This window comes from Amphiura filiformis, chromosome 7 (assembly GCF_039555335.1).
Source record: "Amphiura filiformis chromosome 7, Afil_fr2py, whole genome shotgun sequence".
NCBI classification, from domain to species: domain Eukaryota; kingdom Metazoa; phylum Echinodermata; class Ophiuroidea; order Amphilepidida; family Amphiuridae; genus Amphiura; species Amphiura filiformis.
This window is the reverse complement of record NC_092634.1, coordinates 435,040-450,795: the sequence shown is the minus strand read 5'-3', so window position 1 is coordinate 450,795 and position 15,756 is coordinate 435,040. Positions and strand designations below refer to the sequence as shown.

General features: G+C 37.6%; 1 protein-coding gene across 1 annotated transcript; it reads right to left on the bottom strand.

The window, feature by feature from the left end:
• Positions 1–756: 756 nt before the first annotated feature.
• Positions 757–14,262, bottom strand: LOC140156534 (uncharacterized). The gene is made up of 7 exons (XM_072179475.1): positions 14,242–14,262; positions 10,433–10,571; positions 9,790–9,912; positions 8,745–8,816; positions 3,732–3,779; positions 2,202–2,387; positions 757–1,111 (listed from the first exon to the last, which is right to left on the bottom strand). Exons 1-7 carry the CDS (start codon positions 14,260–14,262, stop codon positions 1,008–1,010), a joined length of 693 nt encoding a protein of 230 aa, XP_072035576.1. The 3' UTR covers positions 757–1,007.
• Between the last annotated feature and the right edge of the window lie 1,494 nt (positions 14,263–15,756).

Here is a 15,756-nt window from a genome sequence, read left to right as displayed (position 1 = left end):
ATTCCTGCATGATATTATTCAGGTGTGGTAGTACTTAGGTACAAAAATACCCCGGGAAAAATACATTAGTTAATATTTTTACAGTTTTACAAGGTAGCAAAATCGATGGAATATGGCGCGATTGTTGAGGTATTTTAATACCAAATGTTTGATAGAATTAGACCGTCTGACCAGCTAGTATTCTTCTCTGCCGTCAGTGTGATCCCACTCACATTGCACTTAGTGAGAGAAAATCAATTGGCGTGCCGCGTAGGTGGATGCGACTAAAGTTACACTCTTAAAAAATATGTGGTCTAATATGCACCGACTAAAATAAATTGACCTCGTTTCATTGCAAACAACCACTTTTGTAGTCAAATATGACCCCGCACGGGGCCAAAAATGGGTCATTTTATGACCCTGCAAGCGACTGTCATCGAATCGACTAAAAAAGGGTTATATATTTTTAAGTGTGTATAGTTGACGAACACAAACGCGTTAATACTATCTATGGTTAATATAAGTCCAGCATTGTTGCAACCAATCGACCCAACATTGCCCTGATGAACTCTCACCCTCCTGCTCAAAGCCGAATTTTTAATCGAGAATAGTTAAACTTGCTTCGAGAAGAAGTGTAGTGCGTATGTGGATAATCCTCGCCATCCTAAAAAAAGATGAGACAAGTTCGAAATGAAACTGAGATGAGACAAGTCGAATCATATACAAAATCCTCTGATTAACAGAGAGCAGATGTTCTTTAGTGCAAAAAATGGCTGACACTCTCGAAGTTTCATTATTTTTTAGGTAAGTGTCAGTGATGGTTCAAATTGATCTTTACATGTTTGAAATCAAGACGGTTGATCGTCCGACCCGCGAAAACCTGCGGTTCTAATTCGCAATTGTTCCTAATTATGCTGATTCTGATCATCATAAGATCACCGTCTTCTTAAACCTGTAGATGGATGTATTGTCTCAGTCCCAATTCCAAGAAAAAAATGGGATGGGATTTTTATTAAGCGTTACCATGGTTACTGATGTTGGTCATGTCTTTTACGTTTCTCCAAAGCCTTTGCTAATTGGGATCTTAGAGATTCTCCACCTGATTGTTGGGACAACTGAGATATTGGTTTTTCTATAAAGAAAGAGAAACAAACATTTAACAAACAAACAATCTTTATAACGACACCAAAACAATATGTTGTGTTGTTAATATGTTATGGCGTTGGTGGATTACGTTGCGTGTTCGGTTATTATAACATTTCCTGAGGAGGACGCCCTCAATGTTTGTTTGTTTTTTTAATTCTAATTTTTACACGATTTTAAGGCCTCGTATCCATAGGCTGTTCCCTTGTGGCGTGTGCCCTTGTTCCGTGTTTACTTTTTCCCATATGACCTGCCACACAGACAACGAACCGTAGCGGCCACTAAGCAAAACAAAGGTTCGTTGTCTGTGTGGCAGGTCACATGGGAAAAAGTAAACACGGAACAAGGGCACACGCCACAAGGGAACAGCCTATGGATACGAGGCCTAATGTACTTTTAAATGAACTAACATGTACTCTGAGATTAGTCGAGCTTGTGTATTGCTGAAAAGTGTTATTGCTCGTGTGAATGATTGGCATATAGGTGGACGTTCATTCTTAATGGTACACGTCTTATTTGTACGTCAAAGCGTGAATCTACGGAATGTTCATAATTACATGAAGTTGATCGACCTTAATAACGGTCGACGCATTGGCGATGTTTAGACGCTGGAATGAAATAGCTATTTTCTTTGTCCGACTGAAAATTCAAACAGGATATATCTGAAAAGTGTACACATCAGGATCACGTTTTTGCAATGAAATGTCGAATTTCAGATATAGAGCTTGGTATCACAGTAAACCTAATAATGTGTAGAGCATTGTTTTATCTGTACATTGTGCGAACCATCGACGTTTTGGCTATTTTGCCGCGAAGGAAAATGGTGCAAATTTAACCCTAAAAATTCACTCAATTTTCATCTCAGAAATAACAGTTCGGGGATCTTTCTTAGACTACTTCATGTAGATACTTGTCGGAAGCAAATGAGCTGAAAACGTGCGAATTTGGCGTATATGTTTAGAAAAAAAGCCACAACAAGCTGGAATAAGCGGTGGACTATTTTAACCGTAACGTGGAGTGATTTGGGGGTGCACCCTCTCAATGAAGGTTTTTTTTTCCTTAATTGATGTTTGTGTTACCTTTAAATTGACGATCCGTGCCAGGTTGTAGCCTTGGAGCTGTCAGTGTCAGAGTAGTACTCAATCTTGACCATGTTGACCGTCCATGCTTGACAGCAACGACAGGTTTGGCCGTAGATGGCTTACCGGCAGTACGTTTGGGCGGAGGCTTCAACGCAATTTTGGAAGGTGTGTTTGGAATAACATCTGGATAAAAGAAAGCAATTACAAACTGTAAGTAGTTGTTACTAGTAGTTGGTTGTTTGGAGAAGGGTACACTCATAGAAATGACTTGTTCGCCTTGTTGGCGCAATTCAAAAGGAGTAAGTTTGGATAACTCAAAAATAGTGTAAAAGTAACTTCAAAAATGCTGAAAAAGCTCAAAAAGTTCCGTCAACTAATCAACTTTGTTGGCATTACTTAAAAAGTTGATGTAAGTCGTTGCGTCAACTTTTTAAGTAATGCCAACTTCTGATAAAATAAACAAAGTTCAAAGAACCAATTAGTTGAGTTATTGTAACTCAACATGTAAGTTGATGTAACTCGTTCATATTAAGTTACTGGTACTTGTTTTGAGTTATTCCAATTTGGTACTTTGTTACTTAATTCACGTAATGGATCATTTTCTGCACAATTAGCAGTATTCAAACATTTATTTTTGTAATCAGTGCAAAATTTTGTATACTATAGCACACCTCTAGAAAATTATGCTAACCTATTTTCATTTGCTGAGTTGTAACAACTCAATAAAGTAAGTGCAAATGAGTGCGACCAACATAATGGTATCGAGTCAGCGTTATTCAAAATTGTACGCGTTGGCATTACTTGGAAAGTTGACGCAACGACTTACATCAACTTACTGAGTAATGCCAACGAACAATTTCTATGAGTGTGGTGGTGCGGTTTGATGATGAAGGTGCATGAAGATGATGACAATGTATGACTCGTCATGTAGTTTTCAATACATTTTCTTGTTGTAACATGTCATACATTGCAAATGTTAACATTCATATCCTAATGAGATGGAAGCACTTTTGTGTACTAATAAACGTAAACATTATGCAAAATGTTGTAGAACATAATAAATCCAGATGAGAAACCATACTATACTTTAATCAGCTCGTAATCGGCGGGCCTCATAACATCGCGGATTAATATCAATATATTTTATTTCGAGAATTGTCTTGTGACATATCTCCAAAAGCATCACAAATCATTTATTTAAGTCCTTTACTTTGTCTACATTCTTAAGGTGGTACTACACCCCTTGATAAATTTGTGAATATTTTTGTATTTTGCTCAAAAAATAATAACACACTGGCAACAAAAGTTATGTATATTATAGGGGCAAGAAATTCAGTTACTACACTGTTCGGTTCAAAATTAAAAGTGAAAACTCATATTTTTATAGAAATGTTACAGTATTGCTTGAAGTCTAAAATGATTACACAAAAAGATCTTTGCAAATTGCACCAATTACCATTATATGGCAATTTGTGAGAAACCGAACAATTGATATTTAAATAAAACATTAATTTTATATCTCTGTACCTGGTGTAGATATCATTGAAGGGGTCGTCTCTCTTCCATCATTCGAGTCTAGAATAATTTAAAATATAAAATCACATTTTATTACTAATATTAATTACTCTGGCTACATGTGCTATAATTTCGTTTCATATACTCGTAATAACGCTCTCAAATCGGTAGATTATGTTTAAAAGCTATATACCGGACCATGACTCTGATACTGAATTAGCAGATCGCTTTGCAACATATTTCACTGGCAATCAATACAGGAAATAAGGGACAATCTCAATTATGCCAACGGTGAAACCTCTGCGACTATGTCGGAACATTTACGATGATCAATGTGGATGATCTTCATGTGATAATTTTCAAAGCACCCAGCCCGACCTGGATTCTCTGCCCTCTCATGGATGGTGAAATCTCTGTTATACACCTTTCACCCATCCAAGGTTGAAATTGTAATAAAATGCTATACATTGGATCATAATATTATGAAGAACTATTGGCCTGTGAGCAACTTACCCTTTTTGTCTAAAGTAATTGCGCGCTAAGCAGCTTACAAACTACATGACCGAGAATTGTCTGCATGAATCGTTTCAGTCTGCTTACAAGCAGCTTAATCTTAATTAAAATCCACAATAACATCTTGTGGGCAATGGAGAGACAAGGAGTCACCATTCGTGTCCTCTTGCCTTAAGTATTCCTGCAGCGCTGGGAAGATATGTTGGATGTGCATGACATCCCCTTGGCCTGGTTAAGTTCATATTTGTCTGGATGAACCCAACGCAGTCTCATTAATGGCATATCCTCTTCTAGCCAACCTTTTAGTATTTTCGGTGTGTCACAGAGCGCATTTCAACTGGCCTTCGGTGATTATACTGGTGTCAACGTTCCCATTCAGAGCAACCCTGTTAGAAATCTCGGGATCATGTTTAATCATCATCATCATCATCATCATCATCATATCATCATCATCAACATCATCATCATCATCATCATCATCATCATCATCATCATCATCGGTCGGGCTGCCTGAGCTGTATTTATGTGATCTCAACTGGGGAAAGAGTAATATAGCCCTGCTGATTAAGTTTGTGATGTACTGATGGTAAGGTACTCTCTGTCTTAATTTGCGTGTTGCGCCATTTCCATTACGCACCTTTTAACATCGCGTTTCTCATTTTTGATTTCCGCACTCGCAGACATTCTCTATTTTCTCACTTTGATAAAGTACTTTTGTACGAAACGTCAGTGTTTAATTTATGTCAATTAAAACATCGTAGAACAACACCAATTTGTTCAATTACTTGTCTTGCCTGCCTCATGTTGCTAGTCATATAGAGCATAGATATTCATTAGCTCACCTGATGGTTTGTGCCCGGGCCATTTCATCTGTCGTTTTTGAACGAGGTGATAGTGGCTGCTGATTGCCCAGCAAACACAAAACATTTTCGTCATCATTAAAGGTTAGAAGAAGTTGCCAGATAACGTTTAAATGTCGGGTTATATAAAGGGTATATAAAGGGTATAAAACGTTTTCATAACCTTCAACAACGTTTTTTGATAACGTACTGCAAATATTCTTACATAATGTTATTCAAGTGTTGACAAAATATTTGGCAAAAAATGTTTGCAAAAATATATTTTACAACAACATTTTAAAAACATTTTAAAAATATGTTTGTAGTGTGTTTTCATAAAAAACGTTTTATAACGTTTTCATGACCTTAATATAACCCGACATTTAATGTTATTAAAACGTTTTTACCAAAACCAAAAATCCAAAAAAACGTTTTGTGTTTGCTGGGTGGTCATCTGGTACATAGTCACATTGGATACTCAATGTAACACAAGCTGTGTCAAAGCTTGATCCTGGGTTGACAATGGACTCCAATGTTGCAAATGTTATCAAGACTGCCAATTGCCATGATCTCATCAACTTTAATAGGGCTCGCAAAATGCTTACGACAGAAGCAGCTAAGTTAAAGACCCATTCAGTGATCCCAGTGCAAGTGTAAAAAAATTAATACTATTTATAAATTGCTTAAAGGATAAGTCATTCAAATTGTCATCTGGTATTTTTGAAATGACCAAATTGGGCAAAAAAACGAAGAAAACAGCAGTACTAACGAAGTATAAATACACGGCTTTCGGCTGAACCACTCGCAGGCTATGTTAGCACATCATGTGGGAGAGCGTGGCGCAATGGTTAGGGTACTTGCCTTTAGTGCATGAGGTCCCGGGTTCGATTCCCGGCGGTGGTGATTTGCTGGGATATTGACTTGGAAAAAAAAAGTCTGAAATTATTTAGCAAAATCTGTAGATTAAATTCAGACTTCCGCTCTCTCCATGGTTCATTTAGAATTGGGTAAATGAATCATGAAAGTACTCCGTCCTTCGGAGGGGACGTTAAGCCGTCGGTCCCGTGTGCAGAGAGGCATACCTGTACATGTATCTCGCAGCCAGTTTCGAAAAGAGTAGGGTGTTAACCCCTGACTGTTCCCAACCCGTCCCGGCGTTCAAATGGACCCCAATGGAAATAAGCTTCAATAGAGGCTTTCTTGGGTTATCCAGGGTTGTCACAACCCGAACAAATCAAATTAAAAAAAAGACAATGACAAAGGTACCAAAATATGAATTTTGATGATTTTTACGATCGTCAGGATGAGCAAATCACTGAATGGGCATTTAACTGTGCACTCCAAAATGTTCAACGCGCGGCACGTCAGCAAGGATCATTGCCAAGTGTAGAAAATTTTGATTCAATCACTCCTGAATTCGTTGCGCTCCTCTGGTTCCCCATACAGCAACGCATCATTTTCAAAGTCCTCCTTTTGGTCTACAAAGCTTGCTACAAACTGTATACATCTCTGATATGCTTCAGCCACAACCGGTTCGCCGACAACTGCGATCATCTACATCATCTACTCAGTTTTATTTTTAACTTAAAGCTCTGAGTTCCGTTCGCGGACAGATCTTTCTCATGCTTTGGACCAAAAGAACAGAACAAACTTCCCATCCATATTAGGAATGCTCAGACTGTTAGCATTTTCAAGAACAGGATAAAATGCCATCTATTCCAACAAGTCTATCAGATTTGATTTCTTGCGTCTGCCTATCATTGACTTTTTGTAGATTGGTGCTATATACATTTTTATTGTTCATTGTTGTTGTTGTAAATCGTATATAGCTGCATCTTCATATTAAGGTGAAGTTGAGGACTTGCTGAGGACTGAATTCTTGCTGCTTCGCGTGCGTTAAGGTGACGCGATCATTTGTTGGTCGAAGCATTGTCTAAATCAATATATTATTAAAAAATAACACTGCAATGTTTTGCAAAGGTTCATGCTACAAATCATATACTTGCTTGATTTATTGTTGTTAATAAGTTATGAACGTTTTACCAAAGTGTTGTTGTTTCAGCCCTCTTTACAACATAAACTCAAGAACCACAGGACCTACAAAAGTATATCTGTGATATTTGAATTCTTCTACACACTCGCTATGAAATGATCAATGCAATTTTTGCCAATGCGCACTACCATTCGCAAGACGCTGTGAACTACCAAATCGCAACAGTGTAAAATAGATGCTAACCTTAAGGGGTTACTACACCCCTGGCCAATTTTGTGCCTATTTGTGCATTTTTCTCAAAAATTATAGCGCATTGGTGACAAGACTTAAGATATGTATATTATCATGATTATAGGGGCAAGGACTACAACTACTGCACTGAAAATTCAGCAACTCAAGGCAAGTAGTTATTGATTTATTGTTCAAATATTGGTATTCCCTCATTTTTGACTGTAACTACACAACTGTTGTCTGTGCTGAACTTGAACTTCCAGTGCAGTAGTTGTAGTCCTTGTCACCAATGCTCTATAATTTTGGAGAAAAATGCAAAAATAGGCACAAAATTGGGCAGGGGTAGTAGTACCCCCTTAAATAAAAAAATGTGTTCAGAGTGTGTGCCAATCAGTCGCTGGTGAAAAGTCCAGCTTTGTATTGTACAAAGCATCCAGCATTTCAGTCGTGACTAGCGATATCGCTAAAAATTGCCTTGAAAACAACGGGTAGCGAATTGATGTTGTGGTGTGCGGGCGTCTATTGATCGATATATTGATTATTGCTTTCTCGATCAAATGATGCTTCGGGGTTTTAAGCAGTATGCAGACCCCGAGTATTAGACGTACAATAGTGTATGTAACATATCTACGTTATTTAATCTATTGCCATTCTATTTCCAGTAATGTTTAAGTTCTAACGAATGTTTGATGACATAAAATTGATAATATGTTATGTATAATATCTATAATTAGAGAGGGCGGCCTATCTGCTGTGTCATAGCATGACATCAGTCAATATGAGACATTAAATATTAAATGCGAGGATCCAGAGGATACATGCCTGAGAAAATATAAAATAATTAAAGAAAATGGAGCTCAGACAAACTGGCACCAACGATTACATGTAATCGTTAGTGCACGCTGGTTCAAATCCGAACGGTTCTGATTTTTTCTCTCCTTTATTATAATGCCAGTTTGTCTGAGCTCCATTTCTTTAATTATGTATAATATCTGGTAGAAATATATTATCGATTTTACGTCATCAAACATTCGTTAGAACTTAAACATTACTGGAAATAGAATGGCAATAGATTAAATGTCGTAGATATGTTACATACAATATTGTACGTCTAATAAAAAGTCTGCATACTGCTTTAGACGCGCCAAACATCATCAAAGTCTTATTACGACTGCTTAAGGTGGTACTACACCCCTTGATAAATTTATTACTATTTTTGCATTTTTCTCAAAAAATAATAATACACTGGTAACAAAAGTTTGTATATTATAGGGGCAAGGAATCCAGCTTTTACATTGTGTTGTTATTTTTTGAGAAAAATGCAAAATTAGTCACAAAATTTATCAGGGGGTGTAGTACCACCTTAATATAATACGGCATTAATAATATTAAAGCAGACAGCGATGTTCAAGGGGAGCGGGAATACATTACATTACATAGGCTACATACATTTTTTTTCAAGATCTGGTGCAACATCGTCATAAATGCGTGGTGTCCTCTTTGGCGGTCGGCTAATAGCTCCTGCAAACAAACAAACCAATCTCACTGTCTAGCAAATGAAAAAATGTTGCAAATGCAGCAAGATGTAATTCCGTTATTCCAGTCCACAATAATAAGATTACATTTTTGTTATTTTAATAATTTTGTTCAAAATAACGCGCTCAAGCCTGCAGATTATGTGTAAATCGTAAATAGCTATATAATTTTCATATTAAGACCCGCGCCCGTTTCAATAACATAACTGATAAAATCTTGTTCGAGGAGTGAAGTCTTGTGTCCGTAGCACATGCAGAGCAGGGAAGGCATACATAATATAGAATTCATACCCTGCAACGTTCCAGGAGCTGGTGAACTTTTCCGCAACTTGTGAATTTTGTTCGGTTTGAACAATTCCAACTGAAAAGTTTATTTACTCACAATTTAAAGACGTTTCACCACTACGCTAGTGGTTTCATCAGACTTTAATTCAACATTCCGAATGAACTTGTTGAAAGGTTTTCCGCAACTTACTTTTATTTATTTATTTATTTATTTATTTATTTATTTATTTATTTATTTATTTATTTATTTATTTATTTATTTATTTATTTATTTATTTATTTATTTATTTATTTACATTTAAAATAGACTTGGTGATTTATTAAAACATTATTTACAATATTGTTTCATGCAAGCCCGCCGAAGCCGATCTACACTCGTCAGAATAACGAGTGTAGATCGGTGTGACGAGTGTAGGTCGGCTTCGGCTGGCTTGCATGAAACAATATTGTAAATAATGCTTTAATAAATCACCAAGTCTATTTTAAATGTATTCCAGCTCCCTTCTTGGTTGAGCACTTTACTGAGGATGGTTTACCTTACTTGGATTTATTTATTTATTTATTTATTTATTTATTTATTTATTTATTTATTTATTTATTTATTTATTGTATTTATTTATTTATTTATTTATTTATTTATTTATTTATTTATTTATTTATTTATTTATTCCTACCTGCTGTTGAGGGTTGCCGATTACCATACACAACAGCATCAACATCAGCATGAACCCTGTCCCTGCTATAATTAGGTAAGGCATAACCTTCCCTACTGAAGTGGATCCGATTGAGAGCAGAAGCTGGTGAAAATAGTTAAGTGAGTTCACTTTAAGGGGGTACTACACCCATGTGGTAAATTTGTGACTATTTTTGCATTTTTCTCAAAAAATAATTACACACTGGTAAAAAAAGTTATGTATATTATTGGGGCAAGGAATCCACTTACTACACTGAAATTTCAGTGACTCAAGACAAGCGGTTCAGTATATATGATAGGAAACGAGGTACATCCTAGTGGTACCTTATTTCTGATCATAAATAACAAACCGCTTGTCTTGGGTCACTGAAATTCCAGTGTAGTAATTGGATTCCTTGCCCTATAATATACATAACTTTTGTTACCACTGTGTTATTAGTTTTGAGAAAAATGCAAAATTAGACACACATTTATCGAGGGGTGTAGTACCCCCTTAAGCACGTTAAACGTGAAGGTGAAATGATGATACATATTTCTGTAAGCAAACAACAATCACTTTATTCAACACAACTGTTGTCAACCACCTTGTTAGTTGCAATTTTGTTTTATGAATTATGTCTTACGGGAAGTTGTATCCTCCATGGGTTCAAGGTATCCAATATCGCTGCCTAGATTTTCGTAAGAGACCACAGAGTCAGTAGCGCTGTTGCGTCTATCATCATGATCATCTGAAATATAACCAACAGAGTTTAAGGGATGAGCCTATAGGAATAACGACCAAACAAAGAAATTCTTGTTTATGCCGTAATATTGTAGTCCCGGGGGAGGCACTCCCTATCTGAAATGGCAGGGATGTGCCTCGGCCATGTTAAAAGTAGGGGGCATTCAGGTAAAATGTACAATTACAAAAATATGGGGTCATTCAGTACACAACCTGAATAAAAATGGGGTCATTCGGTATGAAACTTTGAAAAAAGGATGGTCATTGGGGTAACAAAAAGTAAAATGGGAGTCATTGAGTACAGGATTGCCAAAAGAGTATCATTAAGTACACATAAATAAGTGCCAAACTGCGTAAAAACAACTTGGCCACTTTGGAAATGTGAAAAATCTCATTATTTCTGGAGGAGAACACAAATACCACCTACATTTGGGAATTAAAAGGGGTCATTGGGTATAGCAGGAAACAGAAAAAGGGGGTCATTGAGTACATGAATTTTTTTAAAGGGGGTCATTGGGTAATAGGTAGGACCATAACACAAAAAAGGGGGTCATTGGGGACAAGCCGGTTTAAAAAAGGGGGTCTATCCCGAGGCACATGATGCATATCTGTCATGGAAGTGGCCCCCCCGGGATTGTAGTCTTTCAACCCTTTCACAACTTCAGCTGTGTAACTTACAAAAATTCCCGCTAAAAGTGGTTCTTTTAATTTTAGAAAATACATTAATAATCGCATTGGACTTTTCGTACTGATCGCACTATAAGTGACCACCAGCCTATAATGTTCTAATCACACTATAGACTGGGATTACATGTGACGTCATTGCCAGACAATTGGTCTCTATTGTTCCTTGTCCGGAAATATGCCCACGCAGTCAGGGACCGTGCTTTTAAAACGCCCGCCAGATCACAATAAGGCCATTGAACTGCGTAGTAGCCATACGTACTCACTGAAGTATAACGGTAGCACGTTCCCTTACCGACTCATTATTAATGTGTGGAAAGGGGTCAGGGACGGCATTCTGATCATTCTAATCCTTTCTTTTGAGGTCAATAGATAAAAGTAAGGCCTTGAACACAGGTGTGGAGTTGTAGATAATATTTAATCATCAAAGCTGATGGCATAAGAAATTTCGAGGAGGCAGCGCTTATTATTTCTTGTAAACACAATCTAATTTGGTACTCACTACATGTAGAAGTCCGGGCGGGTCTGCAAATTAGTGCATGAAGCTAGTAAAGATATAGCTTCATGTTCAGTTTAATCAATTAAAATACTATGGCTGGATATCAAAAAAAAATCGCGAGGCATTATTTCTTGTTATGGACGACAAGTATTAATTTTTATATTATTAGGACAAAATCCAGTCCCTTCTCAATTGAATAGGCTCCGAGATTAGACTTTCCTTTCCAAAAATAAATTATATGGCCTAGAGGACATGATATAGGCCTAATCTAAACTCATATTCGGTATCCAGAAACCTTCAGAGTCCGAGCGGCGCTTGTACTCGCATCGCATTAAACTAGACAAAGTTCGCTAAACTGAGGCATGCTTCAATTGCCAACCTTTATCGAGGGGCGAGTTTGAGGTTTCATAGTCATCTATTACCTATACCATTTTTCACCCCGATGTGGCAGTGATGTCAACGCGTTGTGAACAGCTGTTTCGCTCGCGCATCTATGCGGTGTCTTTAAGCGCGTGCGTATGTACACCAGCGCCATCGAACTCCAGCGAGTGATGCTGCGCCTAATAAAATTCGTACTGAGACCCTTTTCCCTCTTTCCCACCATGCACTATTCCAGGGGGGTATGAGTGTCGCAAAATACATCATCTCCCTGCGGGAGTACAGAGTTATGTTCATTGCATTCTGGAAAACGGACATTTCGGCTGGTGCCTTCATCACAAAAAAAGGAACCCCGATCATCACGATAATGGCGCGCGATCACGAACACCCGGCAAGCGGCAGAGCGTTTCAACCAATGACAAGCCTTGATTGTGCCCGTTTGTCTGCAATGCGCGTGCGCACGCCGCTCATTGCAACCGGCAGGGTAGTATGAAACCAGCTTTATACTGACGTGACCCCGGATGTGACGTCACTGTCACATCAGGGTGAAATGGTATTGAACAACGCAAACCAGCCAAATTTGTCATAAGTTTGAATAGCCATTAGAACAACCGTGAATATAGTGTCAGAAAGTCTTACACATCTTAGTATAACCTTGTCGTTAGTGTGATACTGAATGCAGCGCCATATTTGGAATTCGTACACGGTGTGGTTAAATAGTTGGTCAAATGTAGGCTAAGTAGGCCTAAATCATGAAAATCGCTTAATCTGAATAATACCAACCAGTAACGGACACTGAGACAGCACTACGTTTGAAGTTTGAGGTAAGTAAAGCTTTTCCTTGTTATAAAAATCAAGGAAAAGGCAGTCATTTTTATCACAACGCGATATTTAAAAAAAGTACATTTTGAGAGGGCCTACGCTGGTTCTTTTGATTCTAGTGTAAAATCTGTTCATCACATGCAGTCCGATTTGGTATCTATGGTTTCATCGAAGTCTTGAGAACTCTTTTTGATGGTATGTTGGTTAACAAAAACGATACTGTTAAAAATAGCGGTATTTATGCAAGCGACGTATCTATTGTGTAAAATGCATTGAAAATTGTCGGCTAAAGAGGGCATAAATAAATAATCGCGAAGAGTAATAGCAACAATAACTATCTACATTCCAAGCGGAAACGCTTTTCAAAAACATACCACCTTTTTCGGGCAATCGCTGAAACCGAAATATGAAATTCCAGGCCATCTGTAAAAAAGTGCGTGAGCAGAAATGACCATGAACTTGGGTCACCGAAACAAGTGTTTATATTGGTGTCAGGCCTATCATAGTGATATAACAATTAGCCCCCAATAATGGCTTTCATTTGAACCGTTATTTGTTAAACTGCGATTTTTACTTTTTGAGAAATCAATGAATGTATCAAAAAACTTTTCGAAAGTCGATATAAAATGGCCTAATCCGTTAAGTTACAAAAACAGAGAGAGCGACACTGAAATGTGTAGCAAACAAAACGAGCTTTTGAATTATATTGACTGCAATAACATTTTGAGATGAATTCCTGCGGGCTCCTGTTGTATTATGGTACGGTGAGTTCGAAAGATCAAATGAAAATTTTTGCTCGCGTTGCGCGGTCACAGGAGAGGGGGTTGGCTACAGTTATTCTTCTCGCCAAATGAGGCGATGTATACAAATCAGAAATGGCAGGTTGGGTGCATTGATGTATTGGCACCTATCGGTTAAAATTATACCGAGACAATGTGCGCCATTTTCTATAAAAAAAATATTATGTGGGTGAGCGTGGGAGCGTGTTAAACTTTGTCTTCGCTTTGAATCATTGAGGTCCGGGGTACGAACCCCGGCAGCTTAAACGACTTTAAGTGCATTTGGTTTTCAGTACATACTTGCTCTCGCAGTGCAGGTATTCTCCGGTTAGACTATTCCAGTTGAAATCCATACCTCCCCTATAGAAGACATGACCGTAATCTCCAACATTGGGGTGTAGATTTCAAATGGAGTCGCTCATTCAGGTAATCGCATTTGAAATTCACACTCCCTGTGGGGAAGTTTAAGTCCTCCATAGTGGGTGTGTGGCTTTCAACTGAACTGGTATAGCCTAATGTTGTAGAACAAAAATAAAAAAGAGAACATACGTGTTCTTCTTCCGTTGCCATTACTTCTATTTGCATGTCTGGTCTGAATTGGTTTCGGACGTGGTGACGGTGGCGTTGTACCTGCATTACGGGGAATAATAACATATACAGAACCCTATGTTTGTGAAAATTTTGAAAAGTTCCTGGAAGGTAAAATGCTTTCTTTTAAAGCATTTTCTACGTGAATACATCGACAGATGCGTATACGTAAATAACATAACACAGAAAAAAGTCCAAAAGACGTCCTTTTACCGGTCCGCCATCAGCTCAGAAGCCAACAAAGTGCACCGTATTCAAGTCTTCACCAAAAATTAATTATTTATGATGTGTCCTCCCGTCCGGGTTATCGATATTAGCCTTGGATAAACATTTTTAAAATGATTTCGTTTGCCATTATCGACCATTATGTATGGTAAACTGCGCATGTTATGACAACTTGATTGGCATGGTTATGCGCAGAAACAGATTAGCTTTAAACGTGACCATGACATAGCCCGGAGTGACCGCAGGTAATGTCGACCGCGTCATGCTCGCGCATACAGCAGTAAAGCGTTATAACAAATTATTAATGCGTTACAAATTACCAATTGAATCACCCGCGCTTTGTACGGGCTCCTGGGATAGTCGACAAGGGCTCATCAAGGGTAAGCGAGCTTGGCCATGCCATCATGCCGACTGCGTGATCGTTATGAATTCCAAATACTCAATCAATATTTGCCAATTTAGAGCTTTTGGTGGTAAATGCGATTTCAAATTGGAGCTAACAAGATGCTGTACACGTCTATCACAAATTTTCATAACATGAACAGGGTTTAATTTATGACGGGTTACATAAGTGAGGACTTTCTTCTTGTGTTGTGTTGGTTTAAATTTAATAGCACTACGTGCTAAACAAATAGTCGAGTCACCAGGTGGCTTTGCCATGCACCCAGATGCTTTAGTTTTCTATCCTATTTCTTTACCTACGCACCACAACATGTCAAGATCAACGGGTTTCTATGGTCTAGGTATTGAAGCATCCTACATTGCTAAGTAGCAATATTTAAGGGATCTAAAATGAGCGTTTATTGCGTTTCGACAGTATTTTTTGTGGGACATGAGAGCACCTCAGACCTATCGAATTGCATTCTGAATACGAAGCATGTCTTTCTGATATCAAATAATTTTCATTTTTGAAAATCACAATATAATACAAATTTTATGACAAATTATAAAAATTTGATATTTTTCAAATTTTGATATATAACAGTCCTCGAAGTAAATTATATAAATCTAATGACATATTCTGAAAGTGTATGTAGCAGGAGGAAAAGCCGACGGTCAATTGAAAATTTTGACCTTTCATATTGAAGATATGGATTTTTTCCCAAAAAGACCTAATTTTTTTGGTGTTTTGGGGAAAAAATCCATATCTTCAATACGAAAGGTCAAAATTTTCAATTGATCGTCGGCTTTTCATCCCACCTACATACACTTTAAGTATAAATCATCAGATTTATAAAGTTTACTTCAAGT

What these genes read in the sequence shown, in the direction of transcription:
- LOC140156534 (XM_072179475.1), bottom strand. Translation starts at nt 14,262, where the DNA reads ATGGCAACGGAAGAAGAACAC. An exon ending in TGGCAACGGAAGAAGAACAC is followed by an intron (nt 10,572 to 14,241) that starts GTATGTTCTCTT and finishes TTATTCCTATAG; the next exon opens with GCTCATCCCTTAAACTCTGT. An exon ending in TTCAATGATATCTACACCAG is followed by an intron (nt 2,388 to 3,731) that starts GTACAGAGATAT and finishes TCTTTTATCCAG; the next exon opens with ATGTTATTCCAAACACACCT.